Source organism: Sapajus apella, unplaced genomic scaffold, assembly GCF_009761245.1.
Source record: "Sapajus apella isolate SASKATOON/1434 unplaced genomic scaffold, GSC_monkey_1.0 scaffold7, whole genome shotgun sequence".
Taxonomy (NCBI): domain Eukaryota; kingdom Metazoa; phylum Chordata; class Mammalia; order Primates; family Cebidae; genus Sapajus; species Sapajus apella.
Genome location: NW_022436947.1, coordinates 8,779,437 through 8,802,005, shown reverse-complemented (window position 1 = coordinate 8,802,005; position 22,569 = coordinate 8,779,437). Strand labels below are relative to the sequence as shown.

Sequence of the window (22,569 nt, the reverse complement as noted above, 5' to 3'; positions counted from 1 at the left end):
TTCTGTCACCCAGGCTAGAGCGCAATAGCATGATCTCGGCTCACTGTAACCTTTACCTCCTGGGTTCAAGCAATTCTCCTGCCTCAGCTACTCCAGTAGCTGACATTACACGCATCCACCACCATGCCCAACTAATTTTTGTATTTTTAGTAGAGATGAAGTTTTGCTATGTTGCCCAGGCTGATCTTGAACTCCTGGCCTCAATAGATCCACCCACCTTGGTCTCCCAAAGTGCTGGGATTACAGGCATGGGCCATTATGCCTGGTACTACATCTAAACTCTTTCACTTGTAGAGACTCCCCATCTAATTTTTTTTTTCTTTCTTTCTTTAAGACATACTCTCGCTCTGTCACTGGAGTACAATGGCGCAATCATAGCTCACTGCAGTCCTGGGTTCATGCAGTCCTCCACCTCAGCCTCTCCAATAGCTGGAATCATAAGTACATGTCCCTACAACTGGCTAATTTTAAGTTTTTCTTTTGTAGAGACAGGGTCTCACTATGTTGACCAGGCTGGTTTTGAACTTCAGGCCTCAAGCGATCCTCCTGCCTCAGCCTCCAAAAGTGCTGGGATTACAGAAGTGAGCCACCGTGCCTGACCTTATCTCATTCCTCTGGATCTTATTTTTCATGCCTCCAACTAACGCTCACATCTACTGTCAGGTTACTTTTCCTTCAGGAACCCATAAGAGTACTCATCTGGTCAAACATCTTCCCATGACTCATTGCTCAATGAAGACCAAACTTCACAGCCCGGCAGCTAAAGACCCACTGACCTTTCCAGCTTTATCTTGCACTAGTCTCTCTGACTCAAGCCACTGCTTTGTCACTCACCAGCTACAGAACATAGCTTTCCTTCTGAGTATCTTTCCCTTCCACCTACTCAACACTCTTCTTAAAGCCTCGACTAAAAAAATCATATTCCTTATGAAAACGTCACAGATCACTCTAGTCAAAGCTCATCTCTGATGTATCTTAAACTTGGTTGTTTTTATAGCTATTGGCTTATAATAAATATTCAGGGAGCCAATTCAAAGGTTCTCATGTTATAGAGACAGAAAATGGTTTACTACCAAAAAAAAAAAAAGTCACTATATCATTAGGGAGAAAAATAAACACATAACTTAATACATGGAGAGTAACTTTTAAAATAAAATCTATACCCAGTTCTATTAATATGTCTAAATTCTTAAGATCTCACATTAATATTTAACAGTGAGACTTGTGGCCCATCCTTAGAAGGTCTCTGCTGCCTCTAAAGAGATAATTTACTGGGGAAGGCTGTTTAAATAAACCTCAAACTGTCTTGAATTTTAAAAAATTTTTATTTTAATCCACATTACAACAACACTAATATCCATTACCACACGAATTGTACTGTAGCAGAAAGTAGTAATTCCACCTTGGGTTTAATCGTTTTATCAAATGCTTGTAAACATGTGCAAGGAAGGAGGTCAGACACCGGTGCAATCTTTCAGCTAAGGCTGTCACAACAACTTTTTTTGCTTCACTAATTTGCACATGTGCTACTAATAGGGGTTACACAATAGAACTATTTATATACTCAGAGAAATTCTGAATGTCTTCTTACCTAATGTGAGATCTGGCAGCAAAGGGAAAGTACAAGGCTATGGGTCACGGACACTCTGATCCATCAATTATAGAACATTCATTTAAACGTTCCAAGGATTAAGAGAGGTAGCAATTTAACATCACCTTCATAATCAAGGGCCAGGCAAAGTCTATGATTTAAACGCTTTCAAGGTACATGTGAAGAAATGAAAACAGTCTAACCATGAGAAAGGAGGATACCCAAATTTGGACATGCCCATCATTTTATTATAGAAAAGTGAATGGTTTCTATGTTTCCATTAATAGAGCAGCAATTTAACATGAGCTTCATAATCAAAGGCATTCTATTTTATATATGATTACAAATGAAAATTCTATTACCATTGCTTTCAATCTCCCCCCGTTCATAAAATACATTGATTTGTAACAAGCTTTCATCAAACGCCTTTTCCTTGGCATCTGAATTCCAGTATAGCAGATTATATGGTCCCATCTCAACCCCCCCCAAAACTCTTCCAAGTATTCTAGAGTGCTATATAACAAACTATGTTCTGTTCAAAAAGCACTGAAATTGTGCTTTCATCTTGTTAAGAATAGTAAATAATTACAATGCTGTTAAAAACTTACTTGAACTTTGCTTCCACCTCTTCAGCAGCTTTCTGATATTGTTCAGTGGTGACTTTGTAGAACTCTGAGCTCTGTGGACAAAGATTGATAGCAAAGTTTTCACTATCTAATATGACAAAATGTGTGGAAGATTGGCAACTTCAAAAAATACATAAAACCTTGTTTCAGCCACTCAAGCAGTAGAAGGCTTTCTTGTATAGGTGGCATAGATACTTATAAAACACATGTAAAGCTACTCATTTAAATAACAGTAGAGTTGTTGGTATGTGGATTATAGTTACAGAGTACATTTTCACCGTTATAATTTCTTATTATTTTATCCTTTGGAGAGAATTCCTAACATTTTGGAAAGATTCTTTAAATCACCATTATTTGGAATCTACCTTTGTAAGGTCAAAGGATGCCTGAGATCAAAAACTGAAATTCACATACATTCATATTTACCTATTATTCCATTGTGTTCCTACTAGGATATTAAAGATCATCTCATTCTACACAATATATTTGTTGTCAAGATGGCGGCTCATGCCTGTAATCGCAGCACTTTGGGAGGCCAAGGTGGGTGGATCACCTGAGGTCGGGAGTTCGAAACCAGCCTGACCAACATGGTGAAACCCCGTTTCTACTTTAAAAAAAAATAAATAAATTAGCGTGGTGTGGTGGCGCATGCCTGTAATCTCAGCTACTGGGGAGGCTGAGCAGGAGAATCTCTTGAACCCAGGAGGCAGAGGTTGCAGTGAGCCAAGATCATGCCATTGCACTTCAGCCTGGGCAACAAGCAAACCTCTGTCTCAAAAAGAAAAAAAAAAAGATATATTCTTTATGGAGTATAAGTTGTTCTATCATTTTCACATGACCACAAGAACAGCAACAGTTATGACTAATCAGTAGGAACAAGGGGGCACATTTAGATAATTTTAATAAAAAACGTTTCCACTACTAACATGAATGGACACAGAAACAACATAAACCAAGATGCAATGGCAAAGTAATGCCTTTCCTGGCGCAGCAAAATGTATCCATTCTGATTTAGCTACACTGGAACTGGTCTTATTGCAGGAGGTGGCCTAAATGACCCCATGAGCCCTGAGACTCAATGAAATGTCCTGCAAAACACACTGTATTTAAAAAAAAAAAAAAAAAAAAAAAAACCCCACAAATACCACCAAAATACAAAAATACAGTGGTCAACTGTGTACCTTTCATCCTCTAATCACTCAGGTTTCACATGCATGGCTTGGGATCATTTATTTTTTAATAAATCATTGTTGGTCGGTGAAAAAATGAAGCTGAAATCCTCTTCACACCAGCGACCCCTTTGCATTTAACAATCTAGGTTGTCCAATGACAGTCACATCCAGGATTCTTGGATGTAGATAAAATCAATAGGTATGTGATTAGACAGCAGACTCAGGGTGGCTGGAGCCACGGACAGGTCACCATTTGAGATGATGAATGGCTTTCTATCAACCTATAGTCCCCTACGATGCTAACATTTACTATAATCTTATTTGGGCCACAATTTATCTTTCTTGCACCTGATCAATAAAGATGAACAGAACAGTTCTAAGGATCGATTGTAATTTTTTATCATTTTCAAGCACAAAGGTGCATTTCTGACATGAAGACAATATTCTAAGTGTACTGCTTCTGCATTTTATAAAATTGCAATTTGAGTGATCAACTGCACTAGTCTATCTGCTGAGAGGTTTTAATTCCTCTGTAGGTCTCAAGCTATCAAAAAACCATTTGTCATCTCAGATACTTAACTGAAGGTTATGTCACACCTTCCTATCTGTTTCACTTTTAAGATTTTTTTTCCTTTGAACTACACACCAGTCACAACGTGCTCTTTTGCAATGTTTGGCTTAGGCTTTCCTTTGAACCATTCTAACAAAGAAGGCAGCAAAAAGGCAGTTACTAATCACTAACAATAGTTACTCTCACTAAAGGCAGGGAACTCCCAGATTAATGAACTGTCGAGTGGGTATTATGTTACTAAATTATCTATTAAAATGCTGGCTAAGCAACAACATCTTAATTAATACTTTTGCTTAGTTTAAGCACTGAAACTAGTATCTGGACAGAAACAGGACTACATTGAAATATCTGGTTTCTGGTACTGTTCTGTGACCTTGAGCACGTCTTTAATCTCTACCAACTTCCCTTCCAGTGTTCCATCTATCCAATATTATGGATGAAAATATTAGCACTGCTCATTTCTGCCAAAGCTGTTGAAGAAGTCAAATAAGATAGGCAAGAGAGCTGTGAAATCTGTTAAATGTTTTTACAGAGTAGATCAACATCTAAATAAAATAATTTTGGAGGAAAATAATTAGAGTAATTCCATTCTAGGTATAGATTCTAAATGGTAAAAAGTAAATACTATACTTTTTATTAAGAATGTGCACAAAATCAAGAGTTTGCCGTAATGTAAATTAGTCAGTTCCTCTCTGCTTTGCCATACCAAATGCAGGTAAAATTATTATTAATTTTATCAACTTTCCTATAGGATGTTAAAACACACACACATGCGTGCCCACATGCGCACGCATGTACACCCCAGTACCTGCGTTACTTGCAAACTTAGCACATAATTCTCAAATTAAAGCTTTAGGGTTTATTTATGCTCTATACTTCCACCTCAGTGACCAGTTTCCAACACTGCATAAATCTTTCCAATAAAGAAAAGTCTCCAGGAGGCAACATCATGTAACAACCAAGGGAATAAACACAAGTATTCTCAAAATCTATGACAGTGTTTACTTCATTATTTAAGTATTTACGTATTCATGAAAATTAAATTCTTATTGCCCCAATAACATCCATCTTTGGGAATCAGACCCTCAAGAAGCTTTCCATCTGACATGGGAGAAAAGAACCATTATTATAATGGAAAGTCACAAATGCCAAGTTCAAAGTCACAGGTAAGTGTTTCTGGAGTTCAGAAAGAGTAGAGATCTCCTTTAGCCTCAGAAGACACTTTTAAAAATAAACAGCACCCATTCAAAACAACAACAACAACAACCACCAACCCAACAAAAATACTCATTATGTTTTCCAGTGAGAGAATGGATAAATACTGGTTATTTGTACAGTGAAAATCTATAGCATACAGATAAGGAATGAATTAGACAAACATGCAGAGCAAAAATGTTGTAGAACTGATTGGTAGGATACATCTGATGCCAAAATTGGAAAAGTGAAAAGTAATGAACAAGAATAGTAAACATCAAGTTCCACTGATTATCTCTGAGTGGCAAGGGTCACAGGGTGTGGCGGAAGTGTACAAGAAGTGCAGGATGCCACAAAGTATGGGAACACGGGCTTTGCTGTGTTGCTGTATTTTTTCAAATGAGGTGTGGGCATGCAGCTAGTTATTACGTTGGTTTAAAATACTTTATAATCCAGACAAAAATTGTATTACTCTCACTTTCCTCCAAAGGGGTTAACAATACATGATTTCGCTTGGCTAGAAATAAAGTGTATGGCAGGGGTGGGGGGGGGCAGGTACATCCTGAAGAGGTCAGCTAAGTGAAGATTGTATATATTCTTCAATACTAAACTATTGCCGTATATAGACAATACTAAGCAAACATACTCTTTTCATTTTTATTGTGAAAAAATTTGAGTTATAGAAAATAGGCACAAAATAGAAGATTCCCATATATCCTTTACCTAGGTTCCCTTTATGTCCACATCTTAGATAATTATAATACAATCATCAAAAGTAATGATTTAACAATGTTACAACAGTAGTAACTAAACTACAGACTTAATTCAGATGTTTCCAGTTTTCCTGCTCATGTTCCTTTTCTGTTTCAGGACCTAACCCTGGATCCCATGTTGTATCTAATTGCCATGGCTCCTTAGTCCCCTTTAATCTATAACAGTTCCTCATCTTCCTTGTCTTTTATGACCTTGACACTTCCAAAGAATACTGGTCAGATGTTTTGTATCACAGACTTGAGATTTGGGCTCATCTGGTGTTTTCTCATGGTTAGCATTTTTGCACTACTGGGAAGAAATCTACAGAAGCAATGTGCCCTTCTCCTGCCTAATTTCAGGGGCTACATTATGGCAAAAGATCTTTTGATTGATTACCTTGATTATCTGATTAAAGTGGTGTCTGTGGGGATTCTCCACAACAAAGCTACCATTTTTCCTTTTTGTAATTGATATCTTGCAGGAGATACTTTGATGCAAACGTTCTGTTTCTTCTCAAAGTTTCATCCATCACTTCTTCATATCCACTGGTGAGTCCTGTCTGCAGCAATGACTATTACGGTATTCTGATGGTGCATTAATTTCTTTCTCTGTCTTTTTTTTTTTTTTGAGATGGAGTCTCGCTCTGTCGCCCAGGCTGGAGTGTAGTGGTGCGATCTCGGCTCACTGCAACCGCCACGTCCCAGGTTCAAGCAATTCTCCTGCCTGAGCCTCCCCAGTAGCTGGGATTACAGGCACATGCCACTACGCCTGGCTAATTTTGGTTGCTAGCCCTTGGTTCAAGGTCTATGGACCACCTGCCTCAGAATCACTTGCGGAGTTGCTAAACTGTAGAGTCTTGGGCCACATCCTGAATATCTGGGGATGGGGCCAGGACGCTGCATTTTTTACAAGCAGCTTGGGTGATTCTGAATACACACACTAAATTTGTAAACTATGGGGTTTCTAGAACAATGCAAGAATAATATAGTATTTAGCTTGCCATTCAAAGTGAAAAAAAAAAAATCAGTGTTTTCGAAGAATGATGGCAAATAACCACTTTTCATAATTAAATGTAGCTATAATCTTTACAAAGGTACTGCAAATTAGCGATTCTGCCAATGTTGTTGGCAGATCACTGGTGGACCCCAAACTGCTCCAAGAACTCTGTCTTCACCACACACTGCCTAGCAACACTATAGTGTTCCTACCCTGAATGGGGACTGAGAGGTAAGAGCACAACCATTTTTGGAACGGTTGCTTTTGTTATCTGTGTTATCTTGGGATGGTAATAGGCTGCACATGCTGCTATCTTGTTTATTAAGTATAGATGACTATTACTTTAATGTCATCATTGTAACTGTTTTCTCTGGTTAACCCTACAGTTTGTAGTAAGATAGACATTGATTTTTTTTTTTTTTTTTTTTTTTTTTGGTTTGGTCATTTATAAATAGCTAAATTGCAAGACCTGTATGATCTGTGCTTCAAATAAGGAACAACCATACACTCATTTCCAAAGATGTGTATATTCCCTCCCAAATTTGCTAAGGGTAATTCCTCAGAGTGTACGGAGCGGGGAAGAAATCCTGTTAAGATGACCTTAAAAGGAGAACTAAAGAGAACAAGAGGGCCGGGCGTGTTGGCTTACGCCTGTAATCTCAACACCTTGAGAGGCTAAGGCGGGAGGATCACTTGAGGCCAGGAATTCAAGACCAGCCTGGACAACATGGTGAAACCTTATCTAAACTAAAAATACAAAAATTAGCTACGTGTGGTGGCGGGTACCTGTAATCCCAGTTATTCGTGTGGCTGAGGTATGAGAATTGCTTGAACCCAGGCAGAGGTTGCAGTGAGTCAAGATTGTGCCACTGCACTCCAGCCTCAGCAACAGAGCAAGATGTGTCTGAAAACAAAGATGCCCATGATTTTACAAGGTGATCTTCTAATGTATAATCATTTTTTTGTGTGTAACGACATACCACTTCTGTGCCTATAAGGTCCTTTACAGCCTAAAATAAAAAATATCTTCATTCATATTCACTCTGCATATTGTCCTGCCCCATAAACAGCAGAAAAAAATACTTGACATGATTTGTCCAGTGGTACTATTAATGTACATTTGTGGCAGGTAAATGTGATTTAATTCAAATATCAAAGGTGTGATTTAATAATTTCTTTCTTTAAAACGGAAAGTCTTATTCTTTGATGTAAACATAAAACATGTTTTCCTGCCGGGCGTGGTGGCTCACGCCTGTAATCCCAGCACTTTAGGAGGCTGAGGCGGGCAGATCACAAGGTCAGGAGATTGAGACCATCCTGGCTAACACAGGGAAACCCCATCTCTACTGGAAAAAAAAAAAAAAAAAAAGATTACCCAGGCATGGTGGCATGTGCCTGTAGTCCCAGGTACTCAGGAGGCTGAGGCAGGAGCATCACTTGAACTCAGGAGGTAGAGGTTGCAGTGAGCTGAGATCCAGCCATTGCATTCCAGCCTGGGTGACAAAGTGAGACTCCATCTCAAAAAAACAAAAAACAAAAAAAAAGAAACATGTTTTCCACCAAGACTTTGAGAAGGTAGATTTCATAAATTTAAAGTAGAATGAAGTAGAATGACAGTACCTCTTAGATGTCTTAGCAGTATCAACAGTCTGATAAAGACTTGCTCTTCCTTGTCAAAGATAGGCGAAGTAAGCTCCTAGGAGGTGAACTATATCTAAAACAACAATATAATTCTCTATATTTGGAAGATATTTCTGTCACCTATATTAACCGACAAGGCATCATTGGAAACAATAGGTATTTTGATTTTCTGTATTAAAACACATTCCAACCTAAGGCACCGTGGATCAATTACTGAAAACACAGGCAACAAACTGTGTGGGGAGACTGAATGCTCCATTGTACATAATTTTAAGTATGTTTCCTGTAAAACATATGCATTTGTTGTTCACAGAACTCTGTCCTTGGGTGAGCGATTCTTAGCAGTATAGCATGGTGGTTAAGAATATAGACTTTAGAGCCAGACCGCCAAACCATGGCCCTACCCTTGTGAAACTGAGCAAGTTACTCAACTTCAACAGTTACTTTTCCTCTGTAAAACAGGGATAGTGTAATAATAATTGCCTAATAGGATTCTTTGGGGAATTAATAAGCTAATATATGTAAAATTCTGTGAGGTACCAGGGACTTAGGAATGCTACCTGTTATTAAAAATTATTTGAACAGGGAAAAAAAAGCTGTATAGTATGGGGTGGTTTTTCTTTTTTAAAGCCATTTTAATAAAAATTTAAATCTTTAAAACAAAAGCCTTTTCTTCCATTAACCAGACGCTGGTGAATGTTGCTCACACTGCTTACCTGTTCTGTTTTTCTGTTCCTTAGGACGGACAGGAAATAAGAAGACAATAGCAGGCTGGTGTCAAGAGCATTAATAGCTACAGAATTAACTGACCAGCCCATATAAAAATCAAACCAACAACATTTGACCTTATCACTAATGAAATCCAATTAACTAAATTAAACAGCCAAAGTACTTTAATGCCAAGACTTCCCAAGGCCTTGAATTTTACTCTACATGATGAGAAATACTGTTCATGATTCTCAAACTTGATTTGCTCATGGAACCTCTGGAGGAAACGGACTCTCCTAAAATGGGTCCATGAGAAATGCTGAATTAAAGAAAAGTCCAACCACATGTCAATCCTGCACTTTCTGCCAGGCAACTTTTGTTTTCTCAAAATGACATTTTCTTATGTGTTATTTTTTAAACTGATGTTCAAAAAGTAATTGGCAATATTGAAAACCGATTCCAAAACTGATGATGACTGATGGGATCACCTTTTATTCAGTATTAATAAAGAAGGGCATGCTATTATCTTGAATTTTAGAAATCTGAGATGAAATCCTTTAAGGAAATTGTTGCTATACCTCTCCCCTGTTCTCTCAGTGTCTGGTGGTAGATAGCAAAAATGGTCACCATGCTTGACTCTTTTCTATATTCGTGCCCTGTGGCAACATGACTTCACAGTTTCTCTCATCATGAGAGTGTGGGGTTTACTTCCCTACCCCCTCAGTCTGGGCTGTGTTTGTGTCTTGCTCTGGGCACCAGAATATGACAACAGTGATGATGTGTGCCAGTTTCAAAGCTGGGCCTCTCTCTTGCAACCCTGCACAGTGCCATGTCAATCACCCCAGGCTAGCCTGTGAGAGGAAGAGAGACTACAAGCTATCCATGGTGAGGACATCCTAGAGCAGCCAAACCTCAGCCAGCTCAGCAGGAGTGAGCCTAGCTGATACCAGTCCAAACTGGTAACCTGCAGAATCAGGATGTGAATACATGGGAGCTGTTTTAAGCCCCTAAGTTTGTGGCAGCTCATTATATAGTAAAAGCTAACTGATGATGCTCTTTCTCTGTGCTCTTATAAAGAACAGACTTTATCAGCAAAGTTACAGCACACACAAACTTACAGAAATAATGTGAGAGTGACACCTGCAATTCTCAACAGCACTTCGACTGCTGCTCATATTTAAGACAGGATGGGATAGAGACAAGTCTAAAGTAAATGAAATAATGTTATAATGAGGATGACATGAAATATGACATTTATTATGTCTACGACAAATTGACAAACACTTCAGCCTGCAATGCTACCACAAAAAGGAAATGTGTATCACTTAAGATGTGTTCAATTACAGTAATAGTACAGTAACAGTTGAAGCTCCAAATAGTAGCTTCAACAAGTAAGGGGTTTATTTTTCTCATATAATAAGAAATCTGGATGGGAAACTAAGAGCTGATATAATTATCTGAGTGTATCAACAAATAACTAGGCCCCCTCTTCTGTCTTCCCTTTCAGCCACCCTGAGCAATTGACTTTTGTCCTCATGGTTCAAGATAGCTACTGCCCCTCCAGTCATTACGCCCACGTCCTCAGGGTGGAGGAAGACGGAGGTCAAGAGCACTTCTATTCTTTGGCTACAATTATATTATGTAAAGGAAGCTAGGAATCCCAGCTACAAAGGAGGCTAGGAAATTGATTACTTTTTTTTTTTTTTTTTGAGACGGAGTTTCACTCGTTACCCAGGCTGGAGTGCAATGGTGCGACCTCGGCTCACCGCAACCTCCGCCTCCTGGGTTCAGGCAATTCTCCTGCCTCAGCCTCCTGAGTAGCTGGGATTACAGGCACGCACCACCATGCCCAGCTAATGTTTTGTATTTTTAGTAGAGAAGGGGTTTCACCATGTTGACCAGGATGGTCTCGATCTCTTGACCTCGTGATCCACCCGCCTCGGCCTCCCAAAGTGCTGGGATTACAGGCTTGAGCCACCGTGCCCGGCCAGAAATTGATTACTCTTGTTTTCTCACTTCTAGGGTAAAAAGGAAGGAAGAAGAATTTGGAATGGGTGTTTACTAAGCCAATTTACTGTACCTGCCACAGAGAGTTGATGTGACAGCACAAAATCAAGTACAAAACAATGTGGGTTGATTTTAGATGCAATATTCCAAGATTTCTTTCCAATCTCCCTTAAACTTCTAATTTGGGGTGTAAGGGGATTTACCATCTGATATTCTCATACCCAAGAACAAAGTTTCTAGACCCTAAGGAAGGAAACGGGAATCAACAAGAGTGGGCATCATTCCCAAGTTTCTTTGGGCTGGCCATGGCCCAGATTTTGAATGTGCAATACACTGCCATTTTCCATTTTCAGAAAGTCTCACTTTTAAAAGCGTATATTAAAAGGCACATGCACAGATATGCATTATTGCTAGATTTGAAAATTTTCTGTTTTCAAGTTCTAAATTAGATCAAAAGAAAACACGCACATGCGCACACAGTATTCATGCAATATTTTCTCAGATTCTGAATCTTGTTTTATTATAACTAGTATGATCATACCCATTGCATGTAAGAAAAGAACAAATCAAAGAGGTCTTGAGAAACATTTGTTAACTGGTTCTTGTCAGCTCTTTTACAGAATGTTTCATACAGAGATTAGGGCCTGACTAATATAACACACAAGAGCTGAGGTACAATTTACATTCTGGTGGCCTGACACTATTTCCTAGAGGGGAACAGTGAGGCGACTGCTTGTCCATTCAAAGACTGTGGAAACTCCACAGATCCTTAGCACAGAGTGAATGGTGGCAGGAGCAAGACTGGTCTTGTACCTTCAAGGTACAATACCACACTTGCTGAGGGTGAGACTGTCCTGTCTCTAAACTGGTCTACACTTTCTGCTAACAACTGTAGGCCTCTTCTCCCTCCTACGACACATGCAAACACAAGTGTCACTCCATGTGGCCGGCCAATTCCAACAAAGGTCCAGGGTGCCACAAACACCAATGTCGAAAGAGCAATTCCCATTGCTGAGTAGCCAGATTCAAAAGTCGTAAGTGTACCTTTTGTTATAATCCTCACCCAGGAACTATGATACACCATCAGCTAGATGTAGGTAAGTATGTTTACCCCAAGGTGAGAGTTAAGTACTTGGGGACCCAATTTAACACTGCATTAATGGCAGTGCAGATACAATTCCAGGCACAGAAGCTTTGAAACAGTTATTTACTCAGTGGCATCAGGTGTTCAGAAAGAGTTCAAGACTTGTCAACTATAATGTCTTTTTACAGAATTACACAGAATCAAGAGATTGACATTGCAATGGAACTACATTTTTTACCAGAGCTTTAAAAGCTATGGTGGTGATTTTTTAAAATCTGCAATAGTTCAAATTTAGTTTGTCTAGAAGTTTTAATATTTCTTCTATCGGAAAGCCTAATGATTGGTTTGAATTCTGCCTTTCTCATGTCTATACTCTGAAATCTATTACAGGTGGGCAGAAAAGTAGAAGGAATTTGAAATTCTTGGTAAGAAAAGTAGCCCTCCGAATAGAGTGGCTAGCACCTTTAAGAACCTTTTATTACTGAAACTCCTTAAACCCAGGCCTTCATTCCACTTCACTGGACTCTCTCCTTTATCCCCCTACCTCCGTCTTTACTGAACACCCCCAGGAGAATGCTGTCCTCAGATAGGAAAATCAAATCTAATTTAAATAGTCTGCAAATTGCCAACATCAGTTCAGATTCACAGTATATCCGATCCAGTACTGTTTCTGAAAGGTACACCAAGAAATGGTTTGGGTTATTCAAGCTGAGTCTCACTTTTTTAACATCTAAAACAAGGACTTTATCTTTCTTTATGTTATCGGGGGGCTACGTAAGTTCAGTACTTGGCACAGAGCCTGGTTTCTCCTTGTGGAAGGCAGAGAGGTTCTCAATCACAGTACCATTCCTGCCAACAACATTGGTTCCCTAGGTAATCCAAAGCGCCTGGATTTCCATTAATTTACCTATGCAACTATGCATGGACCTGAGGAACGATCATCAAGCAGATGGATTCAAACTGCATCTCTAAGTATCTAACATCCACATTGCTATTTGCTTTATCTAAGCATTGGATGCAAAAGCCTAGTTTTTTATCTCGAGTTCTGCTACTAATCATTTGGTATATGAATAAGTGAATTTGTCTCAGCCCTATTTTTTTTTCAAATCCATATCACCAGTAATCTATAGTAAATAACCAAGTAAGCAGTTTCTAAAGAATCAAAAATTCTATGTCATTCCACAGTCAAGACAAATTAAGATTCCCTATGGAAACAAGACTCTCACTGGTTTATCCCGACATCTCTCCTTCCTCCTTAGATAACCCTAGTTTTAAGCTGGGTATATAGTAAACAAAACTAAATTCCAAGCTTGCTTCCAGTGAGGCTGAGCTGTTAGCAGAAGTGTTATATGGGAGTTCCAGGTAGGCTGCTTAAAGGTAGCTGACCTAAGCCGACAGGGAATCTTTTCAGCCCTTTATTTCCAGTCTGCAATGTTGATGTGATGGCCAGAGCTCCAGCAGCCACCTTGGGACATAAGTTGACCTTAAAGAGAGAAGGCCTGTGTTAGGGTGTTGAAGTGGAACAAGAGGTGCCTGGGGCTCTGATGACACTGAAGCCACCATGTCAGCCTTTTATTAAATAAGAGAAAAATCAACTTCTAATGTCAGCTATTCTATTTTTATGATCGACAGGGTGAAAGTAATCAGGAATAGACCTTCTGTAAGCCCTAAGATATTTGCTTTTTGTACATCTCATGAATAACTTCAATAAAGTCAAATGCAATGACATACGAAAAGCATCTTTCTCCTTTGCCGTAATGCTTCGCTTCTATTTGTCAGAAATCTCCATTTCCTTCTGGCTCTCTCCTTTTCCAACAAAGAACAGGAAGAATTAAAAAATGTCAAAGCCATGTTTAACTCTGGCATCAAATCTTACCATCTCTGGGAAGTCACATTTCATGAAAACCCCATTGTCTCCTGGGTGCCTTGGCAAAATTAATAAACTGCTTTTGTAATTACCCTTTCGTTCCATCTTTACTATTTCTCATATAAAGAAACAGAGCTATTCAGAGCTTCTTCTGGCATTTCTAGTTTTATTCCAGGAGCTTTAGAAACTTCACTAATTAAGAGTCTCAGGTTTTTTTTTTTTTAAGTTTTCTAATTAGAATAGAAATCCTGGATTCACTGACAGCTCTGCTAGTACACAAGGATAACCTTAGTTACCTTACCTCATGCCTCAGTTTCTTCATCTAGGCAATTAAAAAACAACTGCACCAAAAACTCATTTGGCATTCTAAGTTCCTTTTATTTGTTCATGTTTTTAATTCTATTAATACTAAAGGTCTGTGCCAGACACTGGGCCAAGAACTTGAAATATAATGGTGAGCAAACAGATGCATGGCCCTGCTTTTCTGAAACTTACGGTATCATGAGGGAGACAGACAGAAATTTAAAAATCACATAAATATATAATTAGTAAAGAATTATAGTGCTATTGGATCACTATGTGGAATTATTTTATTTCCAGGAAGTAGTTTTTCTAATGAGTCTCTAAAGCCCTATATTTCTCTGGAGTATCTACCCTTCATATTCAGTTCTTAAGTTAGTTGTGATTTTATTTCCTTTAAATTTCTCTAGCTATTTCTGTCAGACAATTCAAGCTTCATCTCTCTATTTGTATCGGTTTATTCTGACCCCTTTAGGAATAAGAGGAACTCACCAGTATTGATATGGAAAGAGGTCCAAGAAGAAAACAGACAAGTACAAAACACTTTGAATAGTTTATTTTATAAAATGATAAGCAAAAATACATGCACTCACATATCCAGAATGTTCTGCCAGGAACAGTTGTTACAGATGTGAGAAGATATTTTTCCTTCTTTTATAGCCTTCTATAATAATTTAAGGTTTTAGCATGGGCATGTATAATGCAAATCAAAACTACATTGAGATACCATCTTACGCCAGTTAGAATGGCGATCATTAAAAAATCTGGAGACAACAGATGCTGGAGAGGATGTGGAGAAATAGGAACACTTTTACACTGTTGGTGGGAGTGTAAATTAGTTCAACCATTGTGGAAGACAGTGTGGCGATTCCTCAAGGACATAGAAATAGAAATTCGATTTGACCCAGCAATCCCATTACTGGGTATATATCCAAGGGATTATAAATCGTTCTACTATAAGGACACGTGCACACGAATGTTCATTGCAGCACTGTTTACAATAGCAAAGACGTGGAACCAACCCAAATGCCCATCGATGATAGACTGGATAGGGAAAATGTGGCACATATACACCATGGAATATTATGCAGCCATCAAAAACGATGAGTTTGGGTCCTTTATAGGGACATGGATGAACCTGGAAACCATCATTCTCAGCAAACTGACAGAAGAGCAGAAGATCAAACACCTCATGTTCTCACTCATAGGTGGGTGTTGAACAATGAGAACACATGACACAGGGAGGGGAGCACTACACACTGGGGTCAGTTGGGGGGAAACAGGGGAGGGACAGTGGGGGTGGGGAGCTGGGGAGAGATAGCAAGGGGAGAAATGCCAGATGTAGGTGATGGGGAGGAAGGCAGCAAATCACACTGCCACGTGTGTTCCTATGCAACAATTTTGCATGTTCTTCACATGTACCCCAAAACCTAAAATGCAATAAAATAAATAAATGGGGAAAAAAAAAATAAAATGTACAATGAATAAACATGATTAACCTGCCAGAATAAAAAAAAAAAAAAAGAAAAGAAAAATATGCCTTCATTTCCATCAGGTATTACAAGTAAATTCTTATCATGCATGAAAGATTCTTATCATGCATTAAATAATATTTAATATTTAATACGTAATATTAAATATTACTGGGAAAGTGATTCTAATCCTTTCTCTATTTTCCATGCTTAGATTGAGACTTCTCATTTATCCCATATATAAGGCATTAATTTTTCTATTAATCTTTTTAATAATTATCCCAATAAAAGGTCTCAAATCTTTCTATTAGCGTAGCTCTTCTCCCTGTGATAAAACAGTATCAGTCATCTACATTCACCTTTTGGACTTCTATATTACACACCTGAGACCTTTCTGCTCTTGATATGGTTGTATGTCTCACTGTTTATTCTACAAGGGTGAGACAAAGCAATTTCACAGTTATCAGAAGAGTTATCACAAGAATTTACTGTCATGTCTTGCAAGACCTCTAGAGTAACTCTTAAATTACAGCATGGTACCTGCACAGGAACCTCCCACTCTCTTAGGGCTGTGTGATGTGACACAGTCACTCTCTAGGTCATAAGTCTTCCTTGGGAAGTGCTCAATGAGGTGATGCCACATGCACATTTAACAGCACATCCACTGGATGGCTTTGTACAGAAAGTGTCACATTTGTATTGCCAACACATCTCGAGAATGCACTCCATTTTACCCCCAGTCTCCTTGATCATCTCCCATGACTAGGAACTCTATAAATCTAACAAACAAACTCTCTTGTGCTTGCTTGACCATAAGCTCTGGTGCAAGCACATGCAGGCAGACTCCTCTTGAAAATGGTGGGCCAAGAGGAAAGCCATAAATGATCAACCTCACTGTAGACGATGCAGGCAAACATTAGCTCCTTTAACAGCAGCGCTGTGTAGCCCTGCATTCATTCATCATTTTATATAGGTAATCCGAGGGATTTATAACAGACGCTCATTTTGATGGTATTGGCTTACCATTCTACCTCCTTCTCCAGGCCTCAGAGAAGCTGACCTAAAATTCATTATTCAAGAAGCACGACTGCTGAAGAACTAATAAGGGCCAGGCCAGGGTAGGTCCTAGGAATGGAAGACTGAAGATACCTCGAAAGGCTATTGGATGGAGAGCTCCAAACAGCTAACCAGTGATAGTACACAAGGATAACTGGCTTCAGTTTGGCTGTCTTTCTAGTCTTCAAGGGCTCCATATTACAGTGTAAATACCACAGAAAGGAGATATTTTTGTCATCCAACCTAGTTTTTCTCAAATGTGTAAGGTCCATCCTATTGACTGAAAATTTGATTATAGTAATCATAGAAATAACCATAGGACAGAGAACACAAATTTTAAAGATTCTCACCGAGAATTAGAAGACCTTGAATTATTTCTTTGGAATCCAGGTTGAGAAATGGAGTGAATCCAGTTATTACCCTTTAGCTAATTATCAATTAACTTCCTTCCATAACCAACAGGTGGGAACAAGAATGCTTTCCAGAACAAAAGTTAAGTGTGTAGACTACATAAGGAGTCCTGTGAGGAAGGAGAAGTGTTGGTGGAGAAAGGAATCCTGTGAGTAGGCTGGACAGACCAAGACAAAGCTTGCCTTCCTCCCACTTTTGCCTAGAACCTGACTTTTTAAAATAAGATCGCATCACATCTCTAGCGAGACCAGACAGGGACATTCTAATAGAGGCCAACACAAATAATTCATTCTGATTCAGAAAATCTACTTAAGAAAAATGTTCCTGAAGATAGAGCAAGCCTCTAAACTCTTTCACAGGCATGATGCTTGCTGTGTTCCTCGGCACCAGCTGGGCTGTAACCCCAACAGATTCAAATCTATTTGCTCAGAAGTAATACCTTTGCCAGCATCACAGAAAATACACACCTCTCATAAAGGGCGAGTGCCACAAACAAACTCAGAATCCCAGACTGTGCACATCTCTGTAAGTGAATAAGAAGATGAAACAACTCCGGCTCGCCGCTGCAGAGTGACAAGTGAAGCCTTAATGAGGAGGTGCTCTGATGGTGTACTCAAAGCAAAGCATCCGTACGCTCAAAGCATCACTGTGCCTCAGGAAGTTATCTGTGTCACCTTTTGACATATAAAAGGTGACACAAATGAGTAAGACAGATTTACTCATTAAGAACCACAGTGTAATACGAGCACTCTGGGAGGCTGAGGTGGGTGGATCATCTGAGGTCAGGAGTTTGAGACCAGCCTGACCAACATGGCGAAGCCTCGTCTCTTCTAAAAAATACAAAAATTGGCTAGGCATGGTGGCATGTGCCTGTAATCCCAGCTACTTGGGAGGCTGAGGTTGGAGAATCACTTGAACCTGGAAGGCGGAGGTTGCAATGAGCTGAGATCGCCCCACTGCGTTCCAGCCTGGGGAGACAGAGCTCTTTTAACACACACGCTTAATATCTATATTGAACGAAGACAGTCTTGGGATGGGTGCAGGCAAGGGGTACAGAACTACCATCTAAGACAGTGTCTCATTTGTGAATCTACTTTTATCACTGGCATCATGCACTATCAGATGTCTTGGATGAATTGTATTATTTTCTAAGCTGAAATTTCACCTAACAGAAAATCCCGTTCTTTTAAGTCTCCTGACTGGGGAGTAGGATGGGAAAGGCCTAGACTGCAGGTCTATAGCACATACATTTCCTTGATAGTTGCATTTGAAGAATCTGAAAGATGAAGATTGGTAAAATCATTTGATCTTACCCTAACAAATTGGCTGTCTTACTTGCTTCTTTCTTTTATTACACAGATGTATTAAGTGTCAATGAGTTAATGAGGAAACAGACTCCCTTATCATTTGCTAGTAGGAGTATAAATTGGTACAATTTATGGCAACATGTTTCAAATGCCTTTCTATGATATGTACTTCTACTCAAAGGCTTCATGTCTGGAAATATGTAAAATAATCAGTAACATATATAAAAATTTATCTAAAAATTTGTTCCTATGACATATAAAAGGTGACACAAATGAGTAAGACAGATTTACTCATTAAGAACCACAGTGTAATATGAGCACTCTGGGAGGCCGAGGCGGGTGGATCACAAGGTCAAGAGATCGAGACCATTCTGGTCAACATGGTGAAACCCCGTCTCTACTAAAAATACAAAAAATTAGCTGGGCATGGTGGCACGTGCCTGTAATCCCAGCTACTCAGGAGGCTGAGGCAGGAGAATTGCCTGAACCCAGGAGGCGGAGGTTGCGGTGAGCCAAGATCGCACCATTGCACTCCAGCCTGGGTAACAAGAGCGAAACTCCGTCTCCAAAAAAAAAAAAAAAGAAAAAGAAAAGAAAAAAAGGAGAGAAGAAATGTTTAAATTCCTTTAAGTTTTAGCCCTTGGTGAATAGAATAGATACAAGAATAAGGACAGTTACACAACAGTTTCTTATGATTTTCCAAACTGTATCAGCTCTCCACCAGAACAAAAAATATAAACACAAAAATCTACCATTTCAGCACAGTACAAACCTATACAACCACGAGGTTAATACAGATGAGAGAGTGGAGATTAATTTTTAAAAGGGGGTTGGGAGGCAAACCAATTTTAAATCATGAAGGCTAAAGCCTTATTTATTATTGGTATCTCTGAAATTCTTCTGCCATTTGTTAAGTGCATCAATGTTGATTTTTTATTCACTCAATAATTTACTGAATGCAACTCCTACAGAGTAAGGACCTAGGACCTGAAGCAGACTTTTTTTTTTAAATGTAGTTATGTGATTCCAATGCTTGCAATCTACTGCGATGCATTATAACACTCATATTCAAAAGCCTCTGGAAAGAGGGGAGGCTCTGGATATTCCTCCTCTACCAGGAAACACAAGTCTATCAGGGCAAGAGTTGAAAGCATAGGAAAGCTGGTTGAGTCTTGGAGTGTCTGAAAGCAAATATTGTTAGGAATTAAATATTTTCTAAGTTCATATCATTTGATTTTATGATAACAACCAGCCAAGACGGGAATAAAGTCAGAGGCTACCACCTTCATTTTACCTACCAGGAATGGTATATTTAAGCAAGATTACACATTTGCTGGTGTTCCCTAAGGTATTAAATGCCAAAAACAAATCAGTCCCTAAGTCCAGAGCTACAAGGCCTTAGGTCTTGAGATTTAAAATATTATAGTTCCTTCAGTACAAAGCAGTAGATGGTACCCTATAGAGTACTTCATGAAGTCATGCGTTTCGTTGACCGTGGAGGGTTTATATTTACTTCTTAACCGAACCACAATACCCAAGAAAAAGAAGATCCAATGCAGATGATACACAGATCTGAAGTTTAATTTCTTTTCATCAATATGAGCACAAATTGAGATGTTAATAATGATCGAGACACGGTTTTCTCTAGTGCTAAGTTATAAAGGTGAACAGAAAAGTCAGTCTTAAGGGTTAAAAATCTCAGTTATGAACTGGAGAAAGCTCAAAAGTGGCAAAGGGATCACTGATCTATTTCAAAGATGTGTTTATCTTTTTGTATTTCAAAGGAAAGGCCTTTTTGAAAGATTTGGCAGAGAAATATGCAAGTGAATAGAGGCACATTGAAAAGTCTTAGCTTTCAGGTATAATGGCTCTAGCTCAGAAGGCACTGTGCAGGATTCCTGAGTCTCTAAGGTGTATTTCATATGCTGCCAAGTAGTCTAAGAGCCCTGCAGTATCGTCTCTGTCCAGCTTCTATTTGGTGGCTCATTAGCATTTTCCTGCATTAAACTCTACCTAAAAGTTTTACCCCCTCAACTGTAGGAAAGCATTTCATTCGTGTGGTACTGAAATATGCCAGCATGTGTCATATTTGTTTAGAAAAAAGGGAGGGGGTGGAAGGGGGAGAAAAAGATAGCTATAGAGGACCAGTAAACAAGTCTGATAGTCTTCTAGAAATATTCATGAAAATCTGTCCCTGAAAACTGCTGGTATTTAGTAGCCAATCTTTGCCACGTGGCTTCTCTGGGAGGTTTAGAAAGATCCCAAAAAGTGGTGATAATAAAATGCATCTCGTCAAACGATCTCTCAGTCTGGCATGATGTGGCTTTCTCACATCTTCGATGTGGGCTGCAACTCTCCTTCCAAGGCCCATCTCATTTACTGTGTATTCTGCCTAGTGTAGGTCCAAGTCATTCCAAGCCAAGTCTATAACCAAGAATGCACCCATCCACGACAGACAAAGTATATGCATTCCGTCAGTTCCTACAGAGGCAGACACGGGGGATTTAAGGAGTGAGGTCCACAAAAGTGCTTTAAAGAACAGCATATTCACTCTACACAAGAGGTTCTTGTGCAACCCCTGTGATCTGAACACATTTCAAGAGAAAGAAACTAGATCTTTACTTCTGAAAAAGATTTTTATTGAAAAGACAAATGTGAACCATTAATGGAATCAGGGGTGAATAATGGGAATTGGGCTCTGAAATGATTCCTTTTCCTAGTACACGTTCGCAGAAATTACAGGGCAAAGAAAAGTCTGCAATAACCCGGCTGTGTTAGAATCTCGGCTTATTGCTCAGTGTGACCCAAATGTAGCCAGACCAAATCCATCAGCAGCTAAATGTAAATGGCCTTGTGCTAGGCTTAGTTTCAACAGGCATTCTCTGTGCCGGGTGAAGCCCTCTCTCCAACTAGAGGCCAAGTTATTAGGAAATTGTTTGTCATCTTAGATTGAATTGATCATTTGTTTCCCTGAATTCTTTCTCTCATCATTTACTCATTACACGCCTCCTCCTGATAGAAGTAGACATTTATTAGCTTCTGCATTCATTGCATTGGCAAACAGAAACATTCTGCTGCATTTCCTGGGGGTTCACTCATTTATCTATTGGATAAGAGACTGAAGTTTTCTACAGGGCAAAAAAATTAAAATATCAGTCAGGTTGACAGCTGGGAAAATGAGGGTCTCTCTGCAACAAGAAGCTTCCTGGAGTTTTTGGTTTAGTGAGGACCTGCAACGTTATTTCACCGAGCCACCACTTCATATATAACTAGAATTGTGGGCTATTGCCTGGTGAACTAATATTCCACAATAATAATACACGTGGTGTGCTGTAAAGTACCTGAGATGCAAAGCTAATTGCTATTTTAAATAGAAAATAAAAGGCTTTCAAAGATCCATTTCTAAAAGGAACTAGGGAGAGGCTGTCTTATGTAATCCATGAAACTGGAGCTAGAATCACCGAACTTCAAGGTGTAAAGACCTTCCAGGTAATCAAATCCTTTTGCAAGAATCTTCTTTACAGTATATCTGACAAGTGATGACTCTCATTGTGCCTGAAACACTGCTGATGACACGGAGACTGGCAAATCTCAGAAGGCAGCCTATTTTATTTGTTTATCTATTTTTTTGAGATGGAGTTTTGCTCTTGTTGCCCAGGCTGGAGTGCAATGGTGCAGTCTTGGTTCACTGCAACCTCCGCCTCCCCGGTTCAAGTTATTCTCCTGCTTCAGCCTTCTGACTAGCTGGCATTACAGATGCTCGCCACCACGCCCAGCTAATTTTTGTATTTTTAGTAGAGACGGGGTTTCACC

General features: G+C 39.2%; 1 protein-coding gene across 5 annotated transcripts in view; it reads right to left on the bottom strand.

Annotated features, from left to right (window-relative positions):
• The window catches only part of CHCHD3 (coiled-coil-helix-coiled-coil-helix domain containing 3), a 298,150-nt gene that overhangs the window by 54,869 nt on the left and 220,712 nt on the right, over window positions 1-22,569 (bottom strand). For all 5 annotated transcript variants that reach the window (XM_032275953.1, XM_032275954.1, XM_032275955.1 and 2 more), the window contains one exon: window positions 2,200-2,270. In XM_032275953.1, coding sequence (XP_032131844.1) covers window positions 2,200-2,270 — 71 coding nt within the window. The remainder of the gene's footprint in view (window positions 1-2,199; window positions 2,271-22,569) is intronic.